The sequence below is a fragment of the Scyliorhinus torazame genome, chromosome 11, assembly GCF_047496885.1.
Source record: "Scyliorhinus torazame isolate Kashiwa2021f chromosome 11, sScyTor2.1, whole genome shotgun sequence".
Lineage (NCBI taxonomy): Eukaryota > Metazoa > Chordata > Chondrichthyes > Carcharhiniformes > Scyliorhinidae > Scyliorhinus > Scyliorhinus torazame.
Genome location: NC_092717.1, coordinates 103254054 through 103278893, shown reverse-complemented (window position 1 = coordinate 103278893; position 24840 = coordinate 103254054). Strand labels below are relative to the sequence as shown.

The 24840-nt window shown below is 44.2% G+C and overlaps 1 protein-coding gene across 6 annotated transcripts in view; it reads left to right on the top strand.

The window, feature by feature from the left end:
* Positions 1 to 24840, top strand: part of LOC140385425 (ATP-binding cassette sub-family C member 9-like) — a 333755-nt gene that overhangs the window by 29510 nt on the left and 279405 nt on the right. For 4 of the 6 annotated variants that reach the window (XM_072467561.1, XM_072467563.1, XM_072467560.1 and 1 more), the window contains exons 2-3: positions 16155 to 16834; positions 18224 to 18333. In XM_072467561.1, coding sequence (XP_072323662.1) covers positions 16232 to 16834; positions 18224 to 18333 — 713 coding nt within the window. In that variant the 5' untranslated portion in view covers positions 16155 to 16231. The remainder of the gene's footprint in view (positions 1 to 16154; positions 16835 to 18223; positions 18334 to 24840) is intronic. The other 2 variants (XM_072467564.1, XM_072467565.1) reach the window with 1 other exon arrangement.

Below are 24840 nucleotides of genomic sequence, written 5' to 3'. Positions count from 1 at the left end.
ACCTTGTCATACCCCTTAGAATCCTTTGTGTTTCAATAAGGGCACCTCTCATTGATTATCATAGAACTTACAGTGCAGAAGGAGGCCATTCGGCACCGGCTCTTGGAAAGAGCACCCTGCCCCATAACCCAGTAACCCCACCCAACACTAAGGACAATTTTGGACAATAAGGGCATTTTATCATGGCCAATCCACCTAACCTGCACATCTTTGGACTGTGGGAGGAAACCCACGCACACACTGGGAGGATGTGCAGACTCCGCACAGACAGTGACCCAATCCGGAATCGAACCCGGGACCCTGAAGCTGTGAAGCAATTGTGCTATCCACAGTGCTACCGTGCTGCCACTCATGCTTCTATGCACCCTTGAACATCAGTTCAAGCTGCTCAACCTTTCCTCAGAAGACAATCCCTTTATCCCAGTGAATCTTCTCTGATCTGCTGTATTACATGCTAACGTTTTGTGATTTATGTACAAGGACACCAAGCTTCCTCTGCACCACAGCATCCTGTGGTCTCTTGCCATTGAAATAATCTGTTTTTCTATTCTTCATACAAAATGGATAACTTCACATTTTCCCATATTATTCTCCGTCTGCCAATTTTTTTGTTCACTACATTAACCTTTCTGTCTCCATTGGGAAACTGGGGGTGATTTTATGGAGGCCTTGTTTGTCGGCTGGAGAGCAAGGACTTCACCGGCAGCTCTTTTGCTCACCAGGGAGGCAGTGACTACTGCGGTACAAAAGTCACTGGAAGCCCAGAATTGAGGACTGGAGGCCCAGGATTGAGGAGTGACCAAGGCCAGAGGTAAGCCACGGCAGGGTGGTGGGGTCACAGGAGAGTATGGTGGTGGTCAGGTACTGGATGCTTTTGAATGGAGACACCACCTCTATCCTGGAGTCCACAAGCAGGCCACATTGATTTGCTTGTCATGCGCCCCTTGTGATATCAGGTCCGCCCATTGTTGGGCTAATTATCAGTGGTGGCATGATGTGGACCTGAATTGGTCATTAATTGCTCAAGGGCCTCAATTGGCAGCTGAGTGGGAAGTCTGACCACGGGCCTTCCCACCCCAGACTTAATTTTGGTGGAGATGAGAAGGGGATAGGGTGATTGCCCGCCATCCTCGAGCCTGATTAAATGCCCTACCTACCTGAAAATGCTCCATCAGAGGAGACATAAATTTTCCCCTTTGTTAATCCATAGAGTCCTTACAGTGCAAAAGGAGGCTATTCAGCCCATCAAGTCTACACCTACCCTCTGAAAGAGCACCTGACTGTGGCCCACTCCCCCAACACCCCCATCCCTGTAGCCCCATCTCATCTGCACGCCTTTGGACTGAGGAGGAAGCCCATGCAGACAAAGAGAGAACTTGCAAACTCCATACAGTCACACAAGGCTGGAATCAAACCTGGGTCCCTGGCACTGTGAGGCAGCAGTACAACCACTGTGCCATCATGCCACCCTTTGTGTCCTCTTGTTAATGGGTATCATCAGAAAATCCAACTCAAAATACACTATGTCCCGTTATTCAGCTCATTAATACAGATTGTAAATAGTTAAGGCTCAGCACTGATCCCTGTTGCACCCTGCTAGTTACAATTTGCCAACCTCAAAATGACCCATTTACCGTAACTCTGTTTTCTGTTAGCCAATGCTCTATCAAGTTGATATATGAACGGGCCCAAATCATGAGCTCTTAACTTTTTATTTGGCACCTTATCAAATGCCTTTTTGAAATCCAAATGCACTCGATCCACTGGCTCTCCTTTATCCACCTACTTGTGATATCATCAAAGAGCTCTACTAAATGTATCAAACGCTATTTCCCTTTCATAAAGCCATGTTGCCTCTACTTGATTATATCATGATTTTCTAAATTCCCTGTTGGTATTTCCTCAATAAAACATCCAGCATTTTCCCAATGATGTTAGATGAACTGGCCTTTGATTTCCTGCTTTTTGTCCTTTCTTGAGAGGTGTCACCTTTGAATTCCCAGTCTTCTGAACTACCAAACAGAAAAAATACAGGCTGACCTCACCCACTACAATTATGTTTATCCTTTAATGTTAATCCCCAGGTCACATGGACATTTCTTGGAACCTAACAAACGTCATAATCTGGAAACCAATTAACCAACGTTTAAAAGACGCCCCAGCACACTTTGTTCTTGAAAGGACATCACAGAAAATAAAATACAGGCTTTCCCCAATACACAGATTATCACAAATGATCTGTCTCTTCAGTTTTAACTGTTAAAATCAGAAACCATACTTGATTTAAAAAAAAAAAATACTGCAACCAATATTTTCAGTGTTGGCAGTAGATTAATGGTTGCAGTTTGGTTGCCCATACCCCTGCCTGATTTTTCAGTTCCATTTACTGCACTTGGGGGTGGGGTGTAAAACTGGTAACTAGTCTGCAAATGCTGCACCACCCTTGCTGAAAATGCAAGTCTGACCCGTTAATTCCAGTTTGAATATTTGAAATTATTATTGTAATTGACAGTGTTGTGTTGAATCATTTTACTATAACTCTAAATATATAAAAAGCTGTTTTTAAAAGATGTTTCTAACTTCAGCTGCAGTTACTTGGAAATTTTCTCCAAAAGTAGCAATTGACTAACTCATGGAGGTAACTATCCACAAGATGTGTGCAATGCTTGTTAAATTACAATTCTCTGGTGATGTTGAGCAATCCTTAAGACATAAAGACTGATGATGTCAGTCTGAGGTATTCTGCAGTCATTCAGTTACCAAGAGTTTTGAGAACATTGCCACAGTGGCATTGCATTGTCACGACATGTTTGTGTTTGAGCAGGCTTTGGATTTAAACACACCAAATCCAGATTACACTACTTTTTCAAAATTCCTCTTACTATGCAGGATGGGATATGTAGGACTCCTTGGATGTGACCCATTTGATGCAAGGATTTCCAGTAGTATTATCAGTAATCTGGTTTTTGAGTGGATCTTCTGGAAATATTTTCACAATGTAAGTTCGGGCACACCCGATCCAATGAGATATTGTTAAAGAAGATGTCAGGCCGCATCCTGACGCCATCTTGCATTGGAGCAATATTATAGTCTGTGACAGTTAAAGCAGCAGTCGATTTAACAAACTTTTATGCTGCCCATGTAAACCAAGCATATGAAGTATCTGTTTTCTTGATTAGTCATCCAAGGGCAGGATAAAAAGGGTCTGGAACATTGCCATTGTGAGGAGTTTAGGAGATAGGTTGCTGCTGGTAACTTGACAACTTTAGTTCTGTTTTTCGCTTCAGTCTTTGCATTCAGTCTTCATTTCATGGTTGATTGGTGTCTCCAAGATTCCTGGAGGATTTATGCTGTGTGAATTGTTTAGGTCACATCAGAGCATTCGATTTCTCTGATAATGGGGATTTTTACCCCATTGATGGAGCGGACCTGTGCGGGACACTGCTGCAGGAGAGAGGATAAAGGCAACGCCAGGCTCGGGGCTGAGCAGAGAGGAGCAGACCTGCGCGGGACACTGCTGCAGGGGAGGGGATAAAGGCAGCGCGAGGCTCGGGGCTGAGCAGAGAGGAGCGGACCTGCGCGGGACACATGCTGCAGGGGAGGGGATAAAGGCAGCCCCAGGCTCGGGGCTGAGCAGAGAGGAGCGGACCTGTGCGGGACACTGCTGCCGGTAGGACAGCTGCTTGTCTGTTTAAAATGGGGGAAAAAACCCGTAAAGTGACAGCACGGGAACTGTGACCTGATTGGCTGACAGGCAGACTCGGCTAAATTTGAATATTTGTGGAGTTACTAGTTTTAATTTGATTTAAATTACTATTTTTAAGTTGATATGAATTACTATTTTTAAAATTTGACTTGGATAACTATTTTTAAGTTGATTTGAATTACTATTTTTAAAATTTGATTTAGATTACTATTTTTAAGTTGATTTGAATTACTATTTTTTAATTTTTAAATCTCGCTTAAATAACTATTTTGGGTTGATTTAAATTACTATTTTTAAGTTGATTTAAATAACTTTTAATTTAAATTAAATAACTTTTTAATTTCAATTAAATAACTTTAATTTGTTGTCAGATCAAGCAAGATAAATACTCAGGGAGAAAGCTAATTAAATAGTATACAGGGGTTTGGATATAATCCGACACAACATCTTTCCAAAGTTTAATTTCAAAAGTTTTAATTTAAAGGAATAATTCATGGCAGGACAGCTCCAAGGCATGGTTTGCTCCTCTTGCTCCATGTGGCAGGCTGGGGACAGTTCCAGTCCCCAGGGTCAGCATGTGTGCAGGAAGTGTCTCCAGTTACAGCGCCTGGAAGCTCGAGTTTCAGAGCTGGAGCGGCGGCTGGAGACACTGTGGAGCATCCGCGAGTCGGAGAGCATCGTGGATAGCGCGTATAGAGAGGTGGTCACACCGCAGGCTTAGACTCCGCAGGCAGTGACCACCAGACAGAACAAGAAAGCGAGGCAGGTAGTGTAGGAATCTCTTGTGGCCATTTCCTTGAAGAACAGATATATTTGGATACTGTTGAGGGGAATGGCCTCTCAGGGGAAAACAGCAACAGCCAAACTCGTGGCACCACGTTTGGTTCTGCTGCAGAGGGGAGGCGCGATAAGTGTGACAGTGCAATAGTTAGAAGGGATTCAATTGTAAGGGGAATAGATAGGCGTTTCTATGGCCGCAAAAGAGACTCCAGGATGGTATGTTGCCTCCCTGGTGCTAGGGTCAAGGATGTCTCTGAGCGGGTACAGGACATTCTGGAGGGGGAGGGTGAACAGCCAGTGGTCGTGGTACACATCGGTACAAACGACATAGGTAAAAAAAGGGATGAGGTCCTAAAAGCAGAATACAGGGAGCTAGGAAGGAAGTTAAGAAATCGGACCTCGAAGGTAGTGTTCTCAGGATTACTACCGGTGCCACGTGCAAGTCAGAGTAGAAATGACAGGATATATAGGATGAATACGTGGCTGAAGGGATGGTGTCAGGGGGAGGGTTTCCGATTCCTGGGGCATTGGGACCGGTTCTGGGGGAGGTGGACCTGTACAAACTGGACGGGTTACACCTGGGCAGGACGGGAACTGATGTCCTAGGGGGACTATTTGCTAGAGCGGTTGGGGAGTGTTTAAACTGATGTGGAAGGGGGATGGAAACCGATGTAGGAAGTCGGAAGGTAGTAAAACAGGGACAGAAACAAAAGGCAGTAAGGGGGAAAGTGTAAGGCAGAGAAGCCATAGTCAAAAATAAAAAAGGGCGACAGTACAAGGTACAGTGACTGAGGGGAGCTCAATGAATAGGCCCAGTAATACTAAAAGGAATAAAACGGGAAGTAAAAACATAAATAGAAAGCAACGCGGCAGGTTGTTACATGAAGGTATGGGTTCAACGACAAGGAAAATTAGGAGAAACGTTAAGAGGAAAAATAACTTAGGAGAGGTTACTGATCAAGGTGTTAAGATTCAAAACCGAGGTATAAAAGCCAACATAAGTGTACTTTACCTGAATGCTCGTAGTATTCAGAATAAGGTAAATGAGTTGATCGTGCAAATCATCGTGAATGACTATGATTTAATGGCCATTACTGAAACATGGTTAAAGGATGGTCACGACTGGGAGTTAAATATCCAAGAGTATCAAACTATTCTGAAGGACAGAGTGGATGATAAAGGAGGTGGTGTAGCTCTGTTATTTAAGGATGACATCTGGGCAATAGTAAGGGATGACATTGGTGCTATGGAGGATAAGGTTAAATCCATTTGGGTGGAAATCAGGAATAGGAAGGCGGAAAATTCACTGATAGGAGTAGTCTATAGGCCACCAAATAGTAACATTATGGTGGGGCAGACAATAAACAAAGAAGTTATCATGGGGGTTTTTAATCTACATGTCGATTGGTTTAACCAGGTCGGTCAAGGCAACTTGAGGAGGAGTTTGTAGAATGATTCCGCGATAGTTTCCTAGAACAGTATGTAATGGAACCTACGAGGGAACAAGCGGTCCTAGATCTGGTCCAGTGTAATGAGACAGGATTAATTAATAATGTCATAGTTAGGGATCCTCTCGGAAGGAGCAATCACAATGTGGTGGAATTTAAAATACAGATGGAGAGTGAGAAAGTAAAATCAAACATTAGTGTTTTGTGCTTAAACAAAGGAGATTGCAATGGGATGAGAGAAGAGCTAGCTAAGGTAGACTGGGAGCAAAGACGTTATGGTGAAACAGTTGAGGAACAGTGGAGAACCTTCCAAGCGATTTTTCACTGTTCTCAGCAAAGGTTTATACCAACAAAAAGGAAGGACGGTAGAAAGAGGGAAAATCAACCGTGGATATCTAAGGAAATAAGGGAGAGTATCAAATTGAAGGAAAAAGCATACAAAATGGCAAAGATTAGTGGGAGACAAGAGGACTGGGAAATCTTTAGGGGGCAACAGAAAGCTACTAAAAAAGCTATAAAGAAGAGTAAGATAGATTATGAGAGTAAACTTGCTCAGAATATAAAAACAGATAGTAAAAGTTTCCACAAATATATAAAACAAAAAAGAGTGACTAAGGTAAATATTGGTCCTTTAGAGGATGAGAAGGGAGATTTAATAATGGGAGATGAGGAAATGGCTGAGGAACTGAACAGGTATTTGGGGTCGGTCTTCACAGTGGAACACACAAATAACATGCCAGTGACTGATGGAACTGAGGCTATGACAGGTGAGGACCTTGAGATGATTGTTATCACTAAGGAGGTAGTGATGGGCAAGCTAATGGGGCAAGTCTCCTGGCCCTGATGGAATGCATCCGAGAGTGCTGAAAGAGATGGCTAGGGAAATTGCAAATGCACTAGTGATAATTTACCAAAATTCAGTAGACTCTGGGGTGGTCCCGACGGATTGGAAATTAGCAAACGTGACACCACTGTTTAAAAAAGGAGTTAGGCAGAAAGCGGGTAATTATAGGCCAGTTAGCTTAACTTTGGTAGTTGGGAAGATGCTGGAATCTTATCATCAAGGAAGAAATAGCGAGGCATCTGGATGGAAATTATCCCATTGGGCAGACGCAGCATGGGTTCATAAAGGGCAGGTCATGTCTAACTAATTTAGTGGAATTCTTTGAGGACATTACCAGTGCGGTAGATAATGGGGAGCCAATGGATGTGGTATATCTGGATTTCCAGAAAGCTTTTGACAAGGTGCCACACAAAAGGTTGCTGCATAAGATAAAGATGCATGGCATTAAGGGTAATGTAGTAGCATGGATAGAGGATGGTTAATTAATAGAAAGCAAAGTGTGGGGATTAATGGATGTTTCTCTGGTTGGCAATCAGTAGCTGGTGGCGTCCCTCGGGGATCAGTGTTGGGCCCACAACTGTTCACAATTTACATCGATGATTTGGAGTTGGGGACCAAGGGCAATGTGTCCAAGTTTGCAGATGACACTAAGATGAGTGGTAAAGCAAAAAGTGCAGAGGATATCGGAAGTCTGCAGAGGGATTTGGATAGGTTAAGTGAATGGGCTAGGGTCTGGTAGATGGAATACAATGTTGACAAATGTGAGGTTATCCATTTTGGTAGGAATAATAGCAAAAGGGATTATTATTTAAATGATAAAATATGAAAACATGCTGCTGTGCAGAGAGACCTGGGTGTGCTAGTGCATGAGTTGCAAGAAGTTTGTTTACAGGTGCAACAGGTGATTAAAAAGGCAAATGGAGTTTTGACCTTCATTGCTAGAGAGATGAAGTTTAAGACTAGGGAGGTTATGGTGCAATTGTATAAGGTGTTAGTGAGGCCACACCTGGAGTATTGTGTTCAGTTTTGGTCTCCTTACCTGAGAGAGGATGTACTGGCACTGGAGGGTGTGAAGAGGAGATTCACTAGGTTAATCCCAGAGCTGAAGGGGTTAGATTAAGATGAGAGATTGAGTAGACTGGGACTGTACTCGTTGGAATTTAGAAGGATGCGGGGGGGGGGGGGGGGGGGGGGGGATCTTATAAAAACAGATAAAATTATGAAGGGAATAGATGGGGTAGATGCGGGCAGGTTGTTTCCACTGGCGGGTGAAAGCAGCACTAGGGGGCATAGCACAAAATAATGGGAAGTAGATTTCGGACTGAGCTTAGGAGGACCTTCTTCACCCACAGGGTTGTGAATCTATGGAATTCCTTGCCCAGTGAGGCTCCTTCATTAAATGTTTTTAAGATAAAGATAGATAGGTTTTTGAAGACTAAAGGGATTAAGGGTTATGGTGTTCAGGCCAGAAAGTGAAGCTGAGTCCACAAAAGATCAGCCATGATCTCATTGAATGGCAGAGCAGGCTCGAGGGGCCAGATGGCCTTCTGCTGCTCCTAGTTCTTATATTCTTATGATGGGACCTCCTCTGAGGAGGAAGATTGGGGTAGAAGGAAAAGGTCAGGTGCCTGCAGGCAGCATCCACCTGTGGGAAGAGAGGCAGAAGGGCCAAAGAGCCAGTAGGGAATGCAAGGAGGAAGTTGCTGCAGAAGACACCACTATTAAAATACATGAATAGGATGGGAATAGAGGGATACGGACCTCGGAAGCGTAGAAGATTTTAGTCAGCACAGGCTTGGAGGGCCAAAGGGCTTGTTCCTGTGCTGTACTTTTCTTTGTTATTTGTCTGTACACTCTGGATGCAGAATAATGATCCAGCTATCTCACCATGTCAGAGGTGCAGTGTCGAAGGAGGACCCAGGGAGACTGTAACCTCTATGTCAGATGCTTGGGCTAGGGATCACCTCCAACTGTGTTGTTGACCACTGCATGTCAGTGGTTCTAAATGTCACAATAGCCCCCAACTTCCATGCCTCTGTCTCTTTCCGAGGGTCTGTCCAGGCTCTGTATGGTGTGTCCCAATCTGCTGCCCACAATCACTGGCGCCCTTTTCAGGCAGTCCATGAGCACTGAGCAAGCCAGAGGCTTTGTTGTGATTTCAGGGTTCCACTGCATCGAGGGTGTCATTGGCTACTCTCGTGTGAACATCTAGGCATCGACGGCTGAGTCAGATGTCTTTGTGAACTGGAAGGACTTCCATGCCATGAACATGCATCTAATTTGTGACCAGAAGAAGCAGATTCTTCAGGTCCACACAACGTACTCAAGCAGCTCCCATGATACTTAAATCCTCTCAAGCAGCAAGGCTGTTGTCACCCCAGCTTTGCTGGGTGGATGGCTTCTGGGTGACCAGGACTGTCCACTGAAAAAGTGGCTTATGACACCTTTCTGGCACCCAAGAACAGAAGTGGAGGAGAGGTATAATAGAAGACATGCCTCCCAAAGGGCGGTGATAGAGAGGACAATTGGCTGTCATCTTCCAGCTGACGGAACTTGAGCAGATCCTGGGAGGGTGCGGCCAGCGCCACGCTTGGTCATCGTGGCCTCATCAGATGTCATCCTGACAGCAGCCCACAGAGATTTGATGAAGCTCATCTGCCAGTGTGCGGTCAGTTTAGACCTTCTTGCTTCCCATTGACGGACAGACACCTAGCAGAGCCTGGGTGCCTCATCCATTCTCACATTGGCAATGACTCCTGAGGTCATTGCTTGGGTGAGGCTGTAGCCACCTGAGTTGGCCAACTCCCGATGTAAAATGGAGAACAGCAAAGGCTGCTGGGAAATTCAGCCAACATAGGCAGAAACCGGCAGGTGCAAGTTACTGTGTATTAAACTCTGCAAAAGCCCAGACAGCATCGATACAAGCAGCCATCTGCATAATAATGTAGCAGCCATCTACATACTGATGAGCGATCCCCGGGAACAATCACAACATTTGGGACAAACAAAGCTAAGCCAGACTGCTCAGCGCCAGCAGGAGCCAACGCAAAAGAGGTTAACGGACACCTCAAGACCGCCCATCGATCAGGGAACCGCTCCAGTATTGGAGAAATCGAACCAAGCGATTGGAACGGAGTCCAATCACCTAGAACCAGGTACAGGGTCCGCCCCGAAAGGCGGGAAGCCCCTGGGGACTATAAAGTTAAGCCCCCAAGTTCAAATTGTTTTTCTTGACTGGGTCACTCAGCAACGCGAACCAACCTTGACCGTGACCGGTTCAACTGCCGTCGAGATCCAGTAAGTCTTAAGTCAACGCTCGCTACGAGATAGGCGCTCCTAGCTACCAATCGGTACCAACTTCGAATCTCGCAGACTCAGAACCCGAACGAAAGGCCATTTGTTCCGCTGACCTGGTGGGCCAGTCCGAAGCTAAGTATAGGCCTGTTAGTTGTAGAAGTAGCTGAGACGTAGAACTTGTGCATGAGTAGCGATTACTGTGTATAATAAATGTGCTTTGATTTGAATCTTACTAATCGGTGTATTGAGTTATTGATCATCACTTGAACTTGAACCTCGTGGCGGTATCATAAAGATACCTGGCGACTCGAGAGCAAAGGTTATAAAACAGAGCCAATTGAACCAACCAAAAGTTAGCAACAAGGCATACAGATCTGATTTTGTTCCCGGAGCTGCGTTTCCATAAGAGTCACCACAATGGAGGAGGCTGTGTGCTCGGTGCTCAGGGTCAACACAGTCCTCAAACTCTGCATAGAATCCCCGATGGCATGCAGTCTGACCAGATTTCCTGGGCATCCCCTCCAAGGTGCTTGCATCTGTGCTGGTGCTTGGTTCCAAGAGAGGGTGTGAAACAGGTGCATCTGATGGGCACTCGTCCTTCGGTGTCAAGGGTGGCTCCTCGAGGTCCAGGACTTATCTGGAGGCTAGAGAATCTGGGAGAGGAAAACATGTCCATTGTATCATTTATTATCATCTGGACGTCAGCTTTGAGGTTTTCATTTTGGATGAGTCAACCCTACAATCATTGCACTCTGACACTCTTGCGTCCATGAATTGCACCTTTACCTTCACCGGTGACCCCTGCCTCTCCACGACTGGTGGACTGAGCTGCGCAGTGGCACTCCAGCTCCAGGATATCCATCTCTTAATGAGAGAGGATCGTTAAGTTTGGGGTGGCACCGTCCATCCATGTCCACTTGATCAAATTATGGCTTCTCTTCTGCAAGGGCAGAGCAACATTCGTTCGTCCACCCTCTTGCCAACAGCTTGCAGGGCATGTCAGATTTGTGGCCCTCACCTCTCCATGCAGTCAGACCAAATGGCCAGAACTCTCTGCATTGGATGATACAGGTGTCAGTGCCAGTTGGCACTCAACTCTTACACCCCTGAGCGACATGGGGAAACGGCCAGTCATCAACAGCGTTCCATGCAAACTTGGTACTCATCCTTGCTGACCACAGTCAATCATTAAAACTTTTGTGACTCTTGATCCATGTGTGCCAGACCACGTCAGGGCAAGAAACCTGGACTGCATCTCTGCTTGGGCCTCCTTATTCAGGTGCTGTGGCCTCCTGCCATCCTGTGGCATCAAAATGTCCCATGTGAAACTGACCTCCACCCAGTACTCCAAAATGTTTATCTTAAAAACTGGGGGCAGAATACTCACTCGTCTTGCCCTCCAGCCTGCGGTGCCCTCTGGGTGCTGAGGGCATGACTGCTGATAAGCGTACGGTCAGTAATTCTTTTCTGGATAGCTCCCTGGGGCTCCTTCAGGGAGCTGCCGACTTTTTAAAGTCCTCGGTGGGTTACCATTGGACCCAGTGGTCGACCAGCTTCCGCACAAATTTCCCAACCACTCAAGGGACGCATTTCATGTTTGACAGGCCTTAAGTGGCCAACCAGCATGAAATCTCGTCACAAATGAGATGTCGGCCGGGAGCGGTTTCCAAATCGCTTCTGGGCCCCCTGACCCAGCACGTCCGACAGCTGTAACATTCAGGCTATGAACTTGGTCGCAAAACTCTTGTTCATAAGGGAATTAATAACTCTGTTTTGAATTAATTTTCATCACAGATCTGAACTGGGTCTGACAAAGCAACTCTACACCCAATGAACTTATGCTGCAGCAAAGGGCTTTTAAAAATGTTGGAGTGAATATATAATTCAACCAAATGCATGCCGTGACAAATATTGAAAAAGGTGCTTCCTGACTATCTCAATTTTTACCTGGCAGGGCCAATGATAACTGGCTGTCATTTCTTGATTTTTCAGCAGCCAGTGCACGCAGTTTCAAATTACTTTTTCTCAAAAAGTAAAAGTCTTCCTGCGCTAGGGTCAAAATCATGATTAGTCAGTTGAAAAGTTTAAATATTGAATACAGAAGCGCAATCTGTTTACAGATAGCCAAACATGCATAGATTGTTGAGCAATACAAAACATACGTATGGGCATGCCCCTATCCTACTGGATGTTTTCCCGTTTTACAAATTACTGTAAAGGATTACAGCTAGCTTGTGAAATTATTTATTGCAAATAAATGACAAAGATGGGAAACTTAGAGATTTGGTTTTAATTTCCTAGAATGTGTTGAGCTAAGGAAAGTCCCTGGTTAGCTAGCTTTTAAAAAGTTCTGTCATGAGCAACAAAATGCACGTAGGGTCAGTTAAACGAAGGACAAACTAAGCCTCTCTGTATAATGGAAATTAGCGCCGGCGTTAAAAATGTGATGTGTGTGTATAATATATATATATATATATATAAAACTGTTTATAAATATGGGAAATGCCAATAAAAAGATTTAAAAAAAAAAAAAAAAAAAAAGCTCTGTCATGGGATATGCGCATTGCTGGGAAGCCAGTATTTGCTGCCCATCCCTAATTGCCCGAACTTAATGGCCAGCGAACACCATTTCAGAGGGTAGTTAAGTGGGCAGCACGGTAGCATTGTGGATAGCACAATTGCTTCACAGCTCCAGGGTCCCAGGTTCGATTCCGGCTTGGATCACTGTCTGTGCGGAGTCTGCACATCCTCCCCGTGTGTGCGTAGGTTTCCTCCGGGTGCTCCGGTTTCCTCCCACAGTCCAAAGATGTGCAGGTTAGGTGGATTGGGCATGATAAATTGCCCTTAGTGTCCAAAATTGCCCTTAGTGTTGGGTGGGGTTACTGGGTTATGGGGATAGGGTGGAGGTGTCGACCTTGGGTGGGGTGCTCTTTCCAGGGGGGCAAGATGGCCGTGCCCGTGGGTCGCACGTGGCCCTAGGATAGGGGGATGGCAGTGAGCGCTGGCCGGTCGGGGCCTGAAGGGGGGGTTGCCGCGGCGGTCCGGAGTCGCTGGAGACCGCGGCCACGGTGCGGGTCTGGCAGACCCCCACAAACTGGCCCTTCTTGCCGCACCCTTTGCAGGTGGTGGTGCGGGCCGGGCAGCGTGGGCAGGGATGATTCCCTTGCCCGCAGAAGAAACAGCGGGGCCCGGCGGCGTTAGCGTGCCGTCTCGCAGCGCAGGCCTGCGGGGTCAGGGGGAAGGTCTGTGGGGCTGCCGCTGCAGGGTGCCACGCAGCCCAGGGGGCCGCCGCGCGGTCGGCGCATAGGACTGCGCGTTTTGGGAGGCTACGTCCATGGACCCTGCCAGAGCCTGTGCCTCTCTAAGTCCCAGGGTGTCCTTTTCTAGGAGTCTTCGGCGGATCTCTGAGGAGCTCATACCTGCTACGAAGGCATCCCTGATTAAAAGTTCCGTGTGCTCGCTCCTCGAAACTTGCGGGCAGCCACAGTTTCGGCCCAGCACCAGTATCGCCCGGTAGAAATCCTCCAACGATTCCCTGGGGCTTTGCCGTCTAGTTGCAAGCAGTTGACGTGCGTAGACCTGGTTTACAGGGCGGATATAATATCCTTTTAACAGTTCGATCACGGCATCATAGTCCTCCGCCTCCTCGATAAGGGTGTAGATCCCAGGGCTGACCCTTGAGCGCAGGAGATGCATTTTCTGTTCTTCTGAGGGGGTGCCTCCGGCCGTCTCGAGGTAGTCTTTAAAGCACGCCAGCCAGTGTTTAAATATTGCAGCCGAGTTCTCCGCGTGTGGGCTGAGTTGTAGGCACTCCGGTTTGATTCGGAGATCCATCCTTCCAGCTTAAGTCTAGTCGATTAAATTGATGCACGATCAATTACACTCAAGACAGAGTGATTTCATAACTGAAGGCTTTAATCGACTAGAACTTGTTCCCCAGCAGCTTCGGTACAGAAAGTGAAGGCTGCTGGGACGGCACCGGTTCTTATAGTCTGCCTGTCAGGGTGGAGCTACGTATCATCAGCAAATAGTAAACTCCTAGGTTTAACCAATGGTCATCAGCCTCTTAGGTACAGCAATACCTGATAATACCACAATGGTGAAGTCCAATAAACGTAACAGCACCTACCCCTTGAATTCTATTACCATATAAGATTTATTTGATTTGATTTTTTGTCACATGTACCGAAATACAATGAAAAGTATTTCTCTGTGGCCGAGGGAACGTGCACAGCACGTACATAGTAGACAAAAAGAATAATGAACAGAGAACATTGACAAATGGTACATCGACAAACAGTGTTTGGTTACAGTGCGGAACAAGGGGCCAAACAAAGCAAATACATGAGCAAGAGAAGCATAGGGCGTTGTGAATAGTGTTCTTACAGGGAACAGATCAGTCCGAGGGGGAGTCGTTGAGGAGTCTTGTAGCTGTGGGGAAGAAGCTGTTCCTATGTTTGGATGTGCGGGTCTTCGGACTTCTGTACCTTCTGCCTGATGGAAGAGTCTGGAGTCCGCATTATCAGAGACCCCTCCCTGTGTGGGAGGGGTTCCTGATAATGCTGTCTGCCTTCCTGAGGCAGCGGGAGGTGTATGCAGAGTCAATGTGGGGGTGGCAAGCTTGTGTGATGCTTTAGGCTGAGTTTGCCACACTCTGCGAGCTTGGACCGAGCAGTTGCCATACCAGGCTGTGATGCAGCCGGATAGGATGCTCTCTATCGCACATCTTTAGGTGTTTGTAAGAGTCGATGCAGACATGCCAAATTTCTTTATCTTCCGTAAGAAGTAGAGACGTTGTTCGGCTTTCTTGACTGTTGCATCAACGTGAGCGGACCAGGACAGACTGTTGGCGATGGTGACCCCCCCAGGAACTTACAGCTATCGACCATCTCCACTTCGGAGCCATTGATGCAGACGGGAGTGTGTGTCGTGTTACGCTTCCTGAAGTCGGTGATCAGTTCCTGGATCTTTCCGACATTTAGAGAGAGGTTGTTTTCGGTACACCATGCAACCAAGTGATTTAGCTCCCTCCTGTAGTCTGATTCGTCGTTGTTTGAGATACGGCCCACCACAGTTGTATCATCCGCAAACTTATAGATTGAGTTGGAGTTAAATCTAGCCACACAGTCATGTGTGTATAGGGAGTACAGTAGAGCACTGAGCACACATCCTTGTGGGGCCCCGGTGTTGAGGACTATTGTGGAGGAGGTGCTGTTGCCTTTCCTGACAGATTACGGTCTGTTGGTGAGGAAGTCAAGGATCCAGCTGCATAGGGAGGAGTCCTTTATTTCCTTTGTTCCTGTCATTGGCTAGTGTATACTTTCTGTGTCTGAAACTACTCTTGTATGTTTTCTTCATTCATAAATTTAACTCAACAGATGACAAGCACTACTGAAGTTGTGGAAGTGGAACCCGAGCCTATTTTAATAACAGCTTTCTTGTTTGCACTCCCTAACCCAGAAACAATGAAAAAAAATCTTTCAACTTCCGACACTAAATTGCGCATCATGTTATCTTGCAAATCCCACACCTCTTCCGTTCTAACTAAAGCCTTTGTGCTTAGTCAGAACCTTTTTATCTTATATGACATGACATGAACATTCAGCACTGAGTCATATAGTGAAAGACTGAAAGATGTAATTCTCGCTATTATATTTTCTTCCAATGATTAATATGAATGATTCTAAGATCTTCATTGTTTCACCATATGATACACCTAATTTCAGGTAGTTGGAAAAACCACATGTCAGATCAGTTTTTTTTTGCTAAGAATTCAGAATGATGCAATTAACAGCTGACTCAGTTCCTGTTTAAAATTGTTCGGTTGAATGAATGTGTGAGCCTTCAGTGACCTCGTTTAACTTGTTCTTGGTATTAAAAAGATACTCTACTAACTGAAAGGCGATCTGTCTAACCACAGACCACAGTAAGAGATATAAAATAACAGAAGCAAAGTGAGTGATTTAATTAAAGCTGATGAATTCACTGAAGCAGTAAATAAAAAGTTTAAATTATAAAGAAACTAAAATACGGTGTGTATACAGTCAGTTGATTAACCATTTTCTTCTTCTATTCACAGGTTAGACCACGTTACTTAAAAGATGAAGCTGCAATACAAGTATTGCAATTAATGGATGCTGAAAGGAAGTAATCAGGATGGAAGATGCTTTTCTTGTATTCTGTGGCCTTGCCAACAAAAATAATAGCCTGAAACTAAACGAAGTGTCTTTCATTGAAGAAATTTGTTTCACTGAAGGCGTAAATCTCCTTGTACATTTGGGATTTGTGCTTTGTTCCCTTGTTGGCCTTATTGTGATTAAGTGCAGGTGGAGTTTTATTACAACATTTCAGATTGACAGTGGCTTGAGAGGCTGGATCCATTTTCCATGTCACACCATTCGATGGATATTAGCATTCTTCTACATCTTTATATCTGCCTGTTGTTTAGGAGTTGGCATTTTGTCACAATTGTACACAAAGTTTGATAGGCCATTTATTTATATACCAGATGCAGCACAACTGGCCTCTTGTCTTCTTTCAATCATCTACTATCATGCAGCTGAAAGTGCAAACGCACCCATGTTTTTGGTGCTCTTTATCTTCCACTGGCCTGCTGCCTTTAGCATTAATGTATTTAAGATATATCAACTATATTCACAGAAGTTCATCAACAGTGATTTGACTTTTCTTCTTGTTTGTATCTTGATTTCAATCTATGGATTCTTTCTCATTCTGGAACTCAGCATCTTTTTTAAAAAAGTAAGTTCCTAAATACAGCTTAAAACAAAAATTGTAATATATTTTCAAATCTAGATTATTTTGGGAATTGTTTGAAGATGTTGTATTAAATTATATTACTTTGGGCCATTACACCAGCACTCAGTGGGCATGGTTGTATGTGTGTTCATATTAAATTCTGCTTGAACTTGGGTTAGTAAGAATGAACGTTTTGGAACAACTGGCTCATTTACAGGAACAATGTAAGTTTGAGGGTATTCTAGGTATTGGATTCTTAACAACTAGATGTGGATTTAGTTAGAAAACTGCAACACCGATGCAAGTACTTGATTGTTTTTATGCAATTTTCCTTGCGGTCTTTACAAATTGACTGCATATAGAAATTGTAATGGTGCTTTTATTTTCGTTCCTTGTAGCTTTTGGGTACATATGTTAAATTGCTTTAGAAAATAAATATAAATAAAAGGCGTATTGTATGTAATTAGATAGATAGATTCTGTGTGTGTGTGTCTGTCTGCATGCATGCAAGCATGTATTACATTATTCCGTCTTTTCATGGAAAAAGTATTTGAATAACTTGTTTGGGGGAGGGTGTTAGGAGAAGAACCAATTTGGTCTGACTATTTTTTTCTAATAATGTATTTTGGGATAACTGACTTCACTGTATTAGTGTTTTGTGAATAGTCAGATTTGCAACTCACTGACCCATAACTTCTGAACTCCAGGGTATCATCTGGAGGACACTCCAAAATTCCTCCCAACACAAGAGTTGCATGACAATTGCCCAGGAAGTTCAAACTTCTTTTGGGCAATTGCCCTGCATTGGAAACCATCTGAGAGTACAATATAAATCACAAACCTCAAACGATTCTGAATGTCTTAAGTAATAGTTGCACAGAAAAAGTTGAGGAATTAAAACCACATAACTCTCTACCCAACCCCCCTAACTCACCATAGGAATCACCAATACACTCCCACCCCCTCTGTCTACTCTCCCCATTCTCCTACTGTCCTCTCAAACCCCCCATCCCACTTCTCACACCCCAGTCCTACCAATTTACCTTGCAAACGTACTTTCTCCCTGGCTTCTCAGTGTTTAGACCTTTAACTTTACCTGCTCTACAGCAAAAAGAGACATAGCTTCCTTCCCTCTGATTCTGCTGCCCTCACCAGAATGCCTCGTGATCCCACTGCATGACATCATTCTCACCCAGCTTGAGTTCAGAAGGTTGGGCGAGAAAGGAGAGGCTTCATTTCAATGTAAGTAAACAGGGGCATCGTGGCAATCTGTCTCTGATTGACACGCCACAGAAGTTATGGGCCATTATTACAAATCATTTAAAATGCTTTGTACATTGTTTAAAATTGTCAAGTTTTATGCTGAACTAATACATAATTTATTTATTTTAGGGTTACTTCTGTCCAGGGTATTCCAGAGACATCCCACCTTTAGAATTACAAGACCCAGGGAAAAAATTTCACCAACCTTATGTCAATATTTTGTCGCAGATTACGTACACGTAAGTAAACATGTGACACATATTTTCTAAATATATTTGTCGTCTACAGTTAATAATGGCTAATATTAAGTAGAATCCTTTCAAGGCAGTCTAAAAACTGGATTGTAATGTAAAATTGTTCCAGAATAATGGAGAGAATTAAAAAATGTGATTATTGTGGAAATAATGGAATTCAAATCTAAAAGAAATGCCTCCTCCGTTTCTTTCAATGTCACATTTTAGTTAATTAAGGTATCAGTCTTGGCTAGGTAGTAGTATTCATTCCTCCTCAGTCAGCAGGTTGTGGGTTGAAATCCTGCTCCAGAGACTTGAGTACATAATCCAGGCTGGCGCTGCAGTGTGATACCAAATACCGCCTCCATCTTGCAGGTGCTATATTTGAGTTCCCATGTCATATTCAATGTTCAAAGACAAGTATTGACGTTCTCCTACAATTTATCTATCCCTCAACCAACGTAACTAAAATAGATGGTCTAATCAGGTGTATCTGCACCGCAAGGTTCCACAAACAAAAAAAATCAGCTGGCCTCTTTCCCTGCATTACAGCAGTGAACACTTCATAGATACTTGCTATAAAGCATTTTTGGATATTCAGAGTTCATGAAATCCACTATATAAATGCAAATATTTTATTTTGTTTAGTCACAAACCCAGTACCCTCTTAGAAATTCAAGACCACACCTTGCTGTAGTAAATTGATTTCTGGATTGTAAAATAGCAATTTTCCGTCATACTGTTTATCTCGAGGGGTACAAATCGCCCATGATCTTATTGAATGGTGGAACAGGCTCGAGGGGCCATATGGTCTACACGTCGTAGTTCTTATGTTCTGATTAAGAATTTTGAAACATGTTATAATTTGACTGGAATTCAATAACCTGAGAAGGCAAAGAGTGACTAAAGTGATTGGATGCCAATAAGTTGGGACACACATCACTTATGACTGATTTTACCTTTTGAAGAAAGATCTTAATTTTATTTTTGTCTAACTTATATTATTTTGGAGCAATTTTGCACAGCAACACTTAAAACATTTTAAAAAAAATTTAAGAGTACCCAATTATTTTTCTTTTCCAATTAAGGGGCAATTTGGCATGGCCAATCCACCTAACCTGCACATCTTTGGGTTGTGGGGGTGAAACACATGCAGACATGGGGAAGGTGCAAACTTCACCCAGGGTCGTGTTTCGAACTCGGGTCCTCAGCCCCACAGTCCCATTTCTAACCACTGCGCCACATGCCGCCCAACAGCAACACTTTAAAACTATTCTATTTTCTATCTGCTCAATCATCTATGGTATTACATAAGAGGGGAAGGTGATGAGGGAAGTGCGGTTATGTTGCATGCACGGACTTTCAATAGGGGCTTGACAACATGGTTAGAAGTAGAGAGGATTAAAGGTGCGGAAGCCAAGTTGACAAAGGAAAGCATAGAGTAATGGTGAACACTTGCTTCTCAGATTGGATGGAAGTATATGGTTGTGTTCCCGAGGGCGTTGTTTATATATATATATATATATATTAATGCTCTGACAATGACAGCATAATTTCAAAGTTTGTAGCTGATATGAAATTTGGAAACAGCAGGACAACAAAGACTAATGAAATTAATTTGAAATGTAAAGTGATGTATTTTGCTGGAAAGAGGAGAACCAATATATTCAAAATGTGGCAAAGAATTTGATTTCCGCATGAACTGTTGAAGCTTTGCAATTCAAAAAATGTAATAAGTTTGAGAAACATTAAAGGGTAATTAAAATAGATACAAATCATAAGATGCAGGTTTATGATTTCCCAATATCTGCTCCTGGCGGGCAAGGCTTGCTCATGGGAGCTCACAATTAGAAAATTCATCCTTACGTGGTTTTGTGAGTTGTTCATATACTTGGTTAATAGTTTCATAGTTGTTGGGCTGGATTTTCATGGAGTCGGGGAGACTTTAAGGCCCTCTAAATATGGCAGGTAGAACCCGATTCTAGGATTCCCAGTTCCATTCCTGGTGGCCCCAATTGTCAACAGTGTGGTATAAATGCGAATCTTGAAGAGGATGGAGAGCTCTGACCCTGCACTCCTGACCTGGTGGCTCCATTTTCATTAAGTCAGGCCAGCTTTCCAAGTACTCGTGGTGTTGTGAACCGTAGTCTGGATGAGGCAACCTTTTGAAGGGTATGATCAAAAGGTCTTGCCCATGCCTCCCATGACAAACTATGCCTCACCATCTATCTATATGGCACTTAATATATTCCATGTGGATTTATGCCAAGGCTTGGCTGAGACATCCATTAGTCTTGTGAAGCATTGCATCTGAGGGAAAACATTGACAGCTTTTCTCTCAGATCTGTTTTCTTAATTGATTAATATTTATTTACACAAGATAAGGAGCTGTTCAGTGCTTGTTGTTTCTGCCATTGATACTTTAAAGGACTGGCTGATTGACTATTCTATAGGGCTGTATTAAAAGCAGTTTTTAAAAAAGTGTTATCAATGTTTCTTAAAGTGTTTCCACATATGCCATTCATTGGTTCTGTACAGAGTGTCTCCTGGATGAATGTGCATGGAACTACCATATTTAGGAATGAAGAGTATGAGAGGCCTTTGGGGATGTGTAAGTTAGCATGGATTCTTGAGACCTGGTGGAAAACAGCATGCATGATATTACACCAAAATATCATAGATTTGATTCTTCTGAATTAGGTGCAGTTTGAGTGCTATAATTTGCCCTAGCTCCCTAGGCTAGAGAGGATTTAAAAAAAAAAAAATCAGTCTGGGCACTTCTGATCATTAGCCAGTGCACAACATGTGAATAATAGGTGAGGAGAGAATTGTGCTTGGCTGGACAACTCTACTCTGTCAAGTGAAGGGTATGAGAGGCCATTGGGGGTGGGTGGAGGGGCACATGTTGGCATGGAGGTTATGAGGGGGTCGTTGGGGAATAGGTTGGCATTGAAGGTATGATGAGGTATGGGGGATTTGTAGGAGTGTATGAGTTGGCATGGGGAGTATTTGAGAAGTGAGAGCCATTGGGCCTAATATTAAATGAAACAACTGGGATGAACCCCCAGAGTAGCAAGGCAGGCCTTTAACCAGCCTGCCTCAGTACTTGCCAGCTCCTGTGGCTTCCCCTAAACTATTTTTTGGGTTCTGGACAGTACTCCAGTTAGCATCCACCCCCCCAAAACAAAACTCTGCCTTCATAGAATAATGGAATCCCTACAGTGCCGAAGGAGACCGCTTGACCCATTGAGTCTGCACTGACCCTTCGAATGAGCACGTTTATGAATGCCTTATCCCTGTAATTCCATAACCATGCACGGTAGCACAAGTGATTAGCACTGTGGCTTCACAGCGCCAGGGTCCCAGGTTCGATTCCCCGCTGGGTCACTGTCTGTGCGGAGTTTGCACGTTCTCCCCGTGTGTGCGTGGGTTTCCTCCGGGTGCTCCGGTTTCCTCCCACAGTCCAAAGACGTGCAGGTTAGGTGGATTGGCCATGCTAAATTACCCGTAGTGTCCATAAGGGTTGGGAGGGGTTATTGGGTTGCGGGGATAAGGTGGAAGTGAGGGATTAATGTGGGTCGGTGCAGACTCGATGGGCCGAATGGCCTCCTTCTGCACTGTATGTTCTATGTAATCTATCTATGTAATCTAACCTGTACATCCCTGGACATTAAGGAGCAATTTAGCATGGCCAATCTACCTAACCTGCACATCTTTTGGACTGTGGGAGGAAATCGGAGCACCCTGTAGGAAACCCACGCAGACACTGGGAAAACGTACAAACTCCACACAGACGGTCACCTGAGGCCGGAATTGAACTCTGGTCCCTGTGGTAACTCTGGTTACTGTGAAGCGGCAGTGTCCCAAACTTTGAAATTTTGAGCCCTCTACACCAAGGCCTAGGTGTTAATATATATGAGGAAAAACAAGGGCTGGGTGGCACAGTGGTTGGCACTGCTGCTTCACGGCACTGAGGACCTGTGTTCTATCCCGGCCCCAGGTCACTGTCCGTGTGGATTTTGCACATTTTCCCCATGTCTGCGTGGGTCTCACCCCACAATCCCAAAAAAACGATGTGCAGGTTAGGTGTATTTGCCAGGCTAAATCGTCCCTTAATAGAAAAAAAAGAATTGGGTATTATAAATGTATAAAAAAAAGGAAAAACAAGTGCCCTAACACTGATCCCCTGGGGATCTCCACTACAAACTTTTCTCCAGCCTGAAAAACATCAATTCACCACGACTCTCCATTTCCTCCCACTGAGCCAGTTTCCTATCCTTGTTGCTGCTGTTCCTTTTTACTTTACTCACAAATCTGTTGTGCAACATTGTATTAAATGCCTATTAGGAAGCCCATGGACTTGACATCAACCCTCTCTGCTACCTTTTCAAAAGTTAGCTAAACACAATTTTCCATTAAAAACCCATGCTGGCTTTCCTTAATTAACCCACATTTGTTTGTGTGACCATTACTTTTGTCCCAGGTTATGGTTCTAGAACGTGTTTCCCACCATTGAAGTTAAACTGACTGGTCTATAATTGCTGGGTTTACCTTTACACCTTTTTTGAACAAGGATGTAATATTTGCAATTCTCCTGTCCTCTGACACCACCCCTGAGTCTAAAGAAGACTGGAAAATTATAGCTAGTGCTTCTGCAATTTCCACTCTCATTTCCCTCCGTATCCTTGGATGCATCTTCATCTGGTAACGCTGCCTTATCAACGTTTAAGTGCAGACAGCCAATCCAATACTTCCTCCATATCACCTTTAAACCCATCTAGTGCCTGAATAACCTACTGTTTTACCATGGCCTGGGTAGCATCTTCTTCCTTGGTGAAGACAGATACAGAATATTAATTTAATATCTCACCTACACCCTCAGCCTGCAGGCATAAATCCGTTTTTGGTCCCTTATTGGCCTTAATCCTCCTTTTAACACCCTTTTACTATTCATGAACCGAGAGAAGGCATTTATGTAAACTGCCAGGCTCTCTTCATACTCCTCCCTTCAGAAATGTACAGAGAAAATAGAAGCAGGAGGCCATTTGGCCCTTCGAGCCTGCCCCGCCATTCATTATGATCATGGCTGATCATCGAGTTCTTTACCCTTTTGCAGGCACATTTTTCCTCCAAGGGGGGCGCGATGAGCCTGGAAATTTCTACCACCTCTGGGATAAAAATTAAACCTATTTATGCAACAATGTGTCATCCAGTACAACTCACTTTCTGTCACGTCCCAATTTTTCAGTCATTTAACCAACTTTATTTCTGTACCACTGGTTGCTTTCGAAGTTTAGGTTTGTCCAGCATAACTTCAACAGTGAAAGCCAACACCTACACAAAAGGTGGAAAATCTAAATAGAAATAAAGCTGTGTTTTCTTTAAGATAAAAGCACTAACTTAAATCGTTTAGCTCCAGGTTTGTGCTTCCAAATGTTGTTCTGTACACTGCTTACATTCTGTATACTTTAAAGTCAAGAGCATGTTAGGGGGGTATTTTCTGCACTTTTCTGAGAACGGAAATGGCAGAGATGGTGGAGAATAGAGTCGGAGTCCCAAAATGGCCTTTACACTGGCAGAATTTCTCATTGTGATTGTTCCCAACCCCCAACAGTGACATAACGGGAACTTTGACTTTAAAAGTGGGATGTCATTTGCATCAATTTAAATGTCATTATCAGTTGTTTACACCCGATAGTTTCCCCTGCCATGTTAAATTGCTGCTCATTCACACATCAACGTGAATTATGACAGATCCCCATGACGTGCACCCGGTGAGCAGAACCCACCGGAGATGCACAGGTGAGTACAGCCCCTGGGTGGGGTGGGTCATGCCTGGGCAGCACCCATGGCACTGCCTGGGTACAGTGCCAGGGAGTATTGGCTGGTAAGTCCTGGGGTGTGTGTTGCGTGTTTGGGGGGGGGGGAAGAGGGGCGTTTTGTGTAGTGGTGATGGGACTGGGGGGTGGGAAGAGGTTTTTGAGATAAGTGCCGAGGAGGGGTTCCATGGGAGGGGAGGATGTTTCACATTTTATTAATTTAAAAAAATTTTTTTTAGAGTGCCCAATTATTTTTTTTTTACAATTCAGGGGCAATTTAGAGTGGCCAATCTACTTACCATGCACATCTTTGGGTTTTTGGGGATGAGACCCATGCAGACACTGGGAGAATGTGCAAACTCCGCATGGACAGTGACCCAGGGCCGGGATCGAACCCGGGTCCTCAGTGCTGAGAGGCGGCAGTGCTAATGACTGTGCCACCATACCACTCACATTTTATTCATTTATATTGGGTTTTTTTGTTTAAAAACTAAGTTGTTGCCGGTCGTGGGTGCCCCCACTTTCATTTCAGCGAATCGTAGAATTACAGTGCAGAAGGAGGCCATTCGACCCATCGAGACTGCATCGCCCCCTTGGAAAGAGCACCCTACTATAGCCCACGGTTCCGCCCATTTGTTTTTGCCAAAATTTCTAAAAATGCAACAGGACAAGCCACCACTGTCTTTTTTCTTTC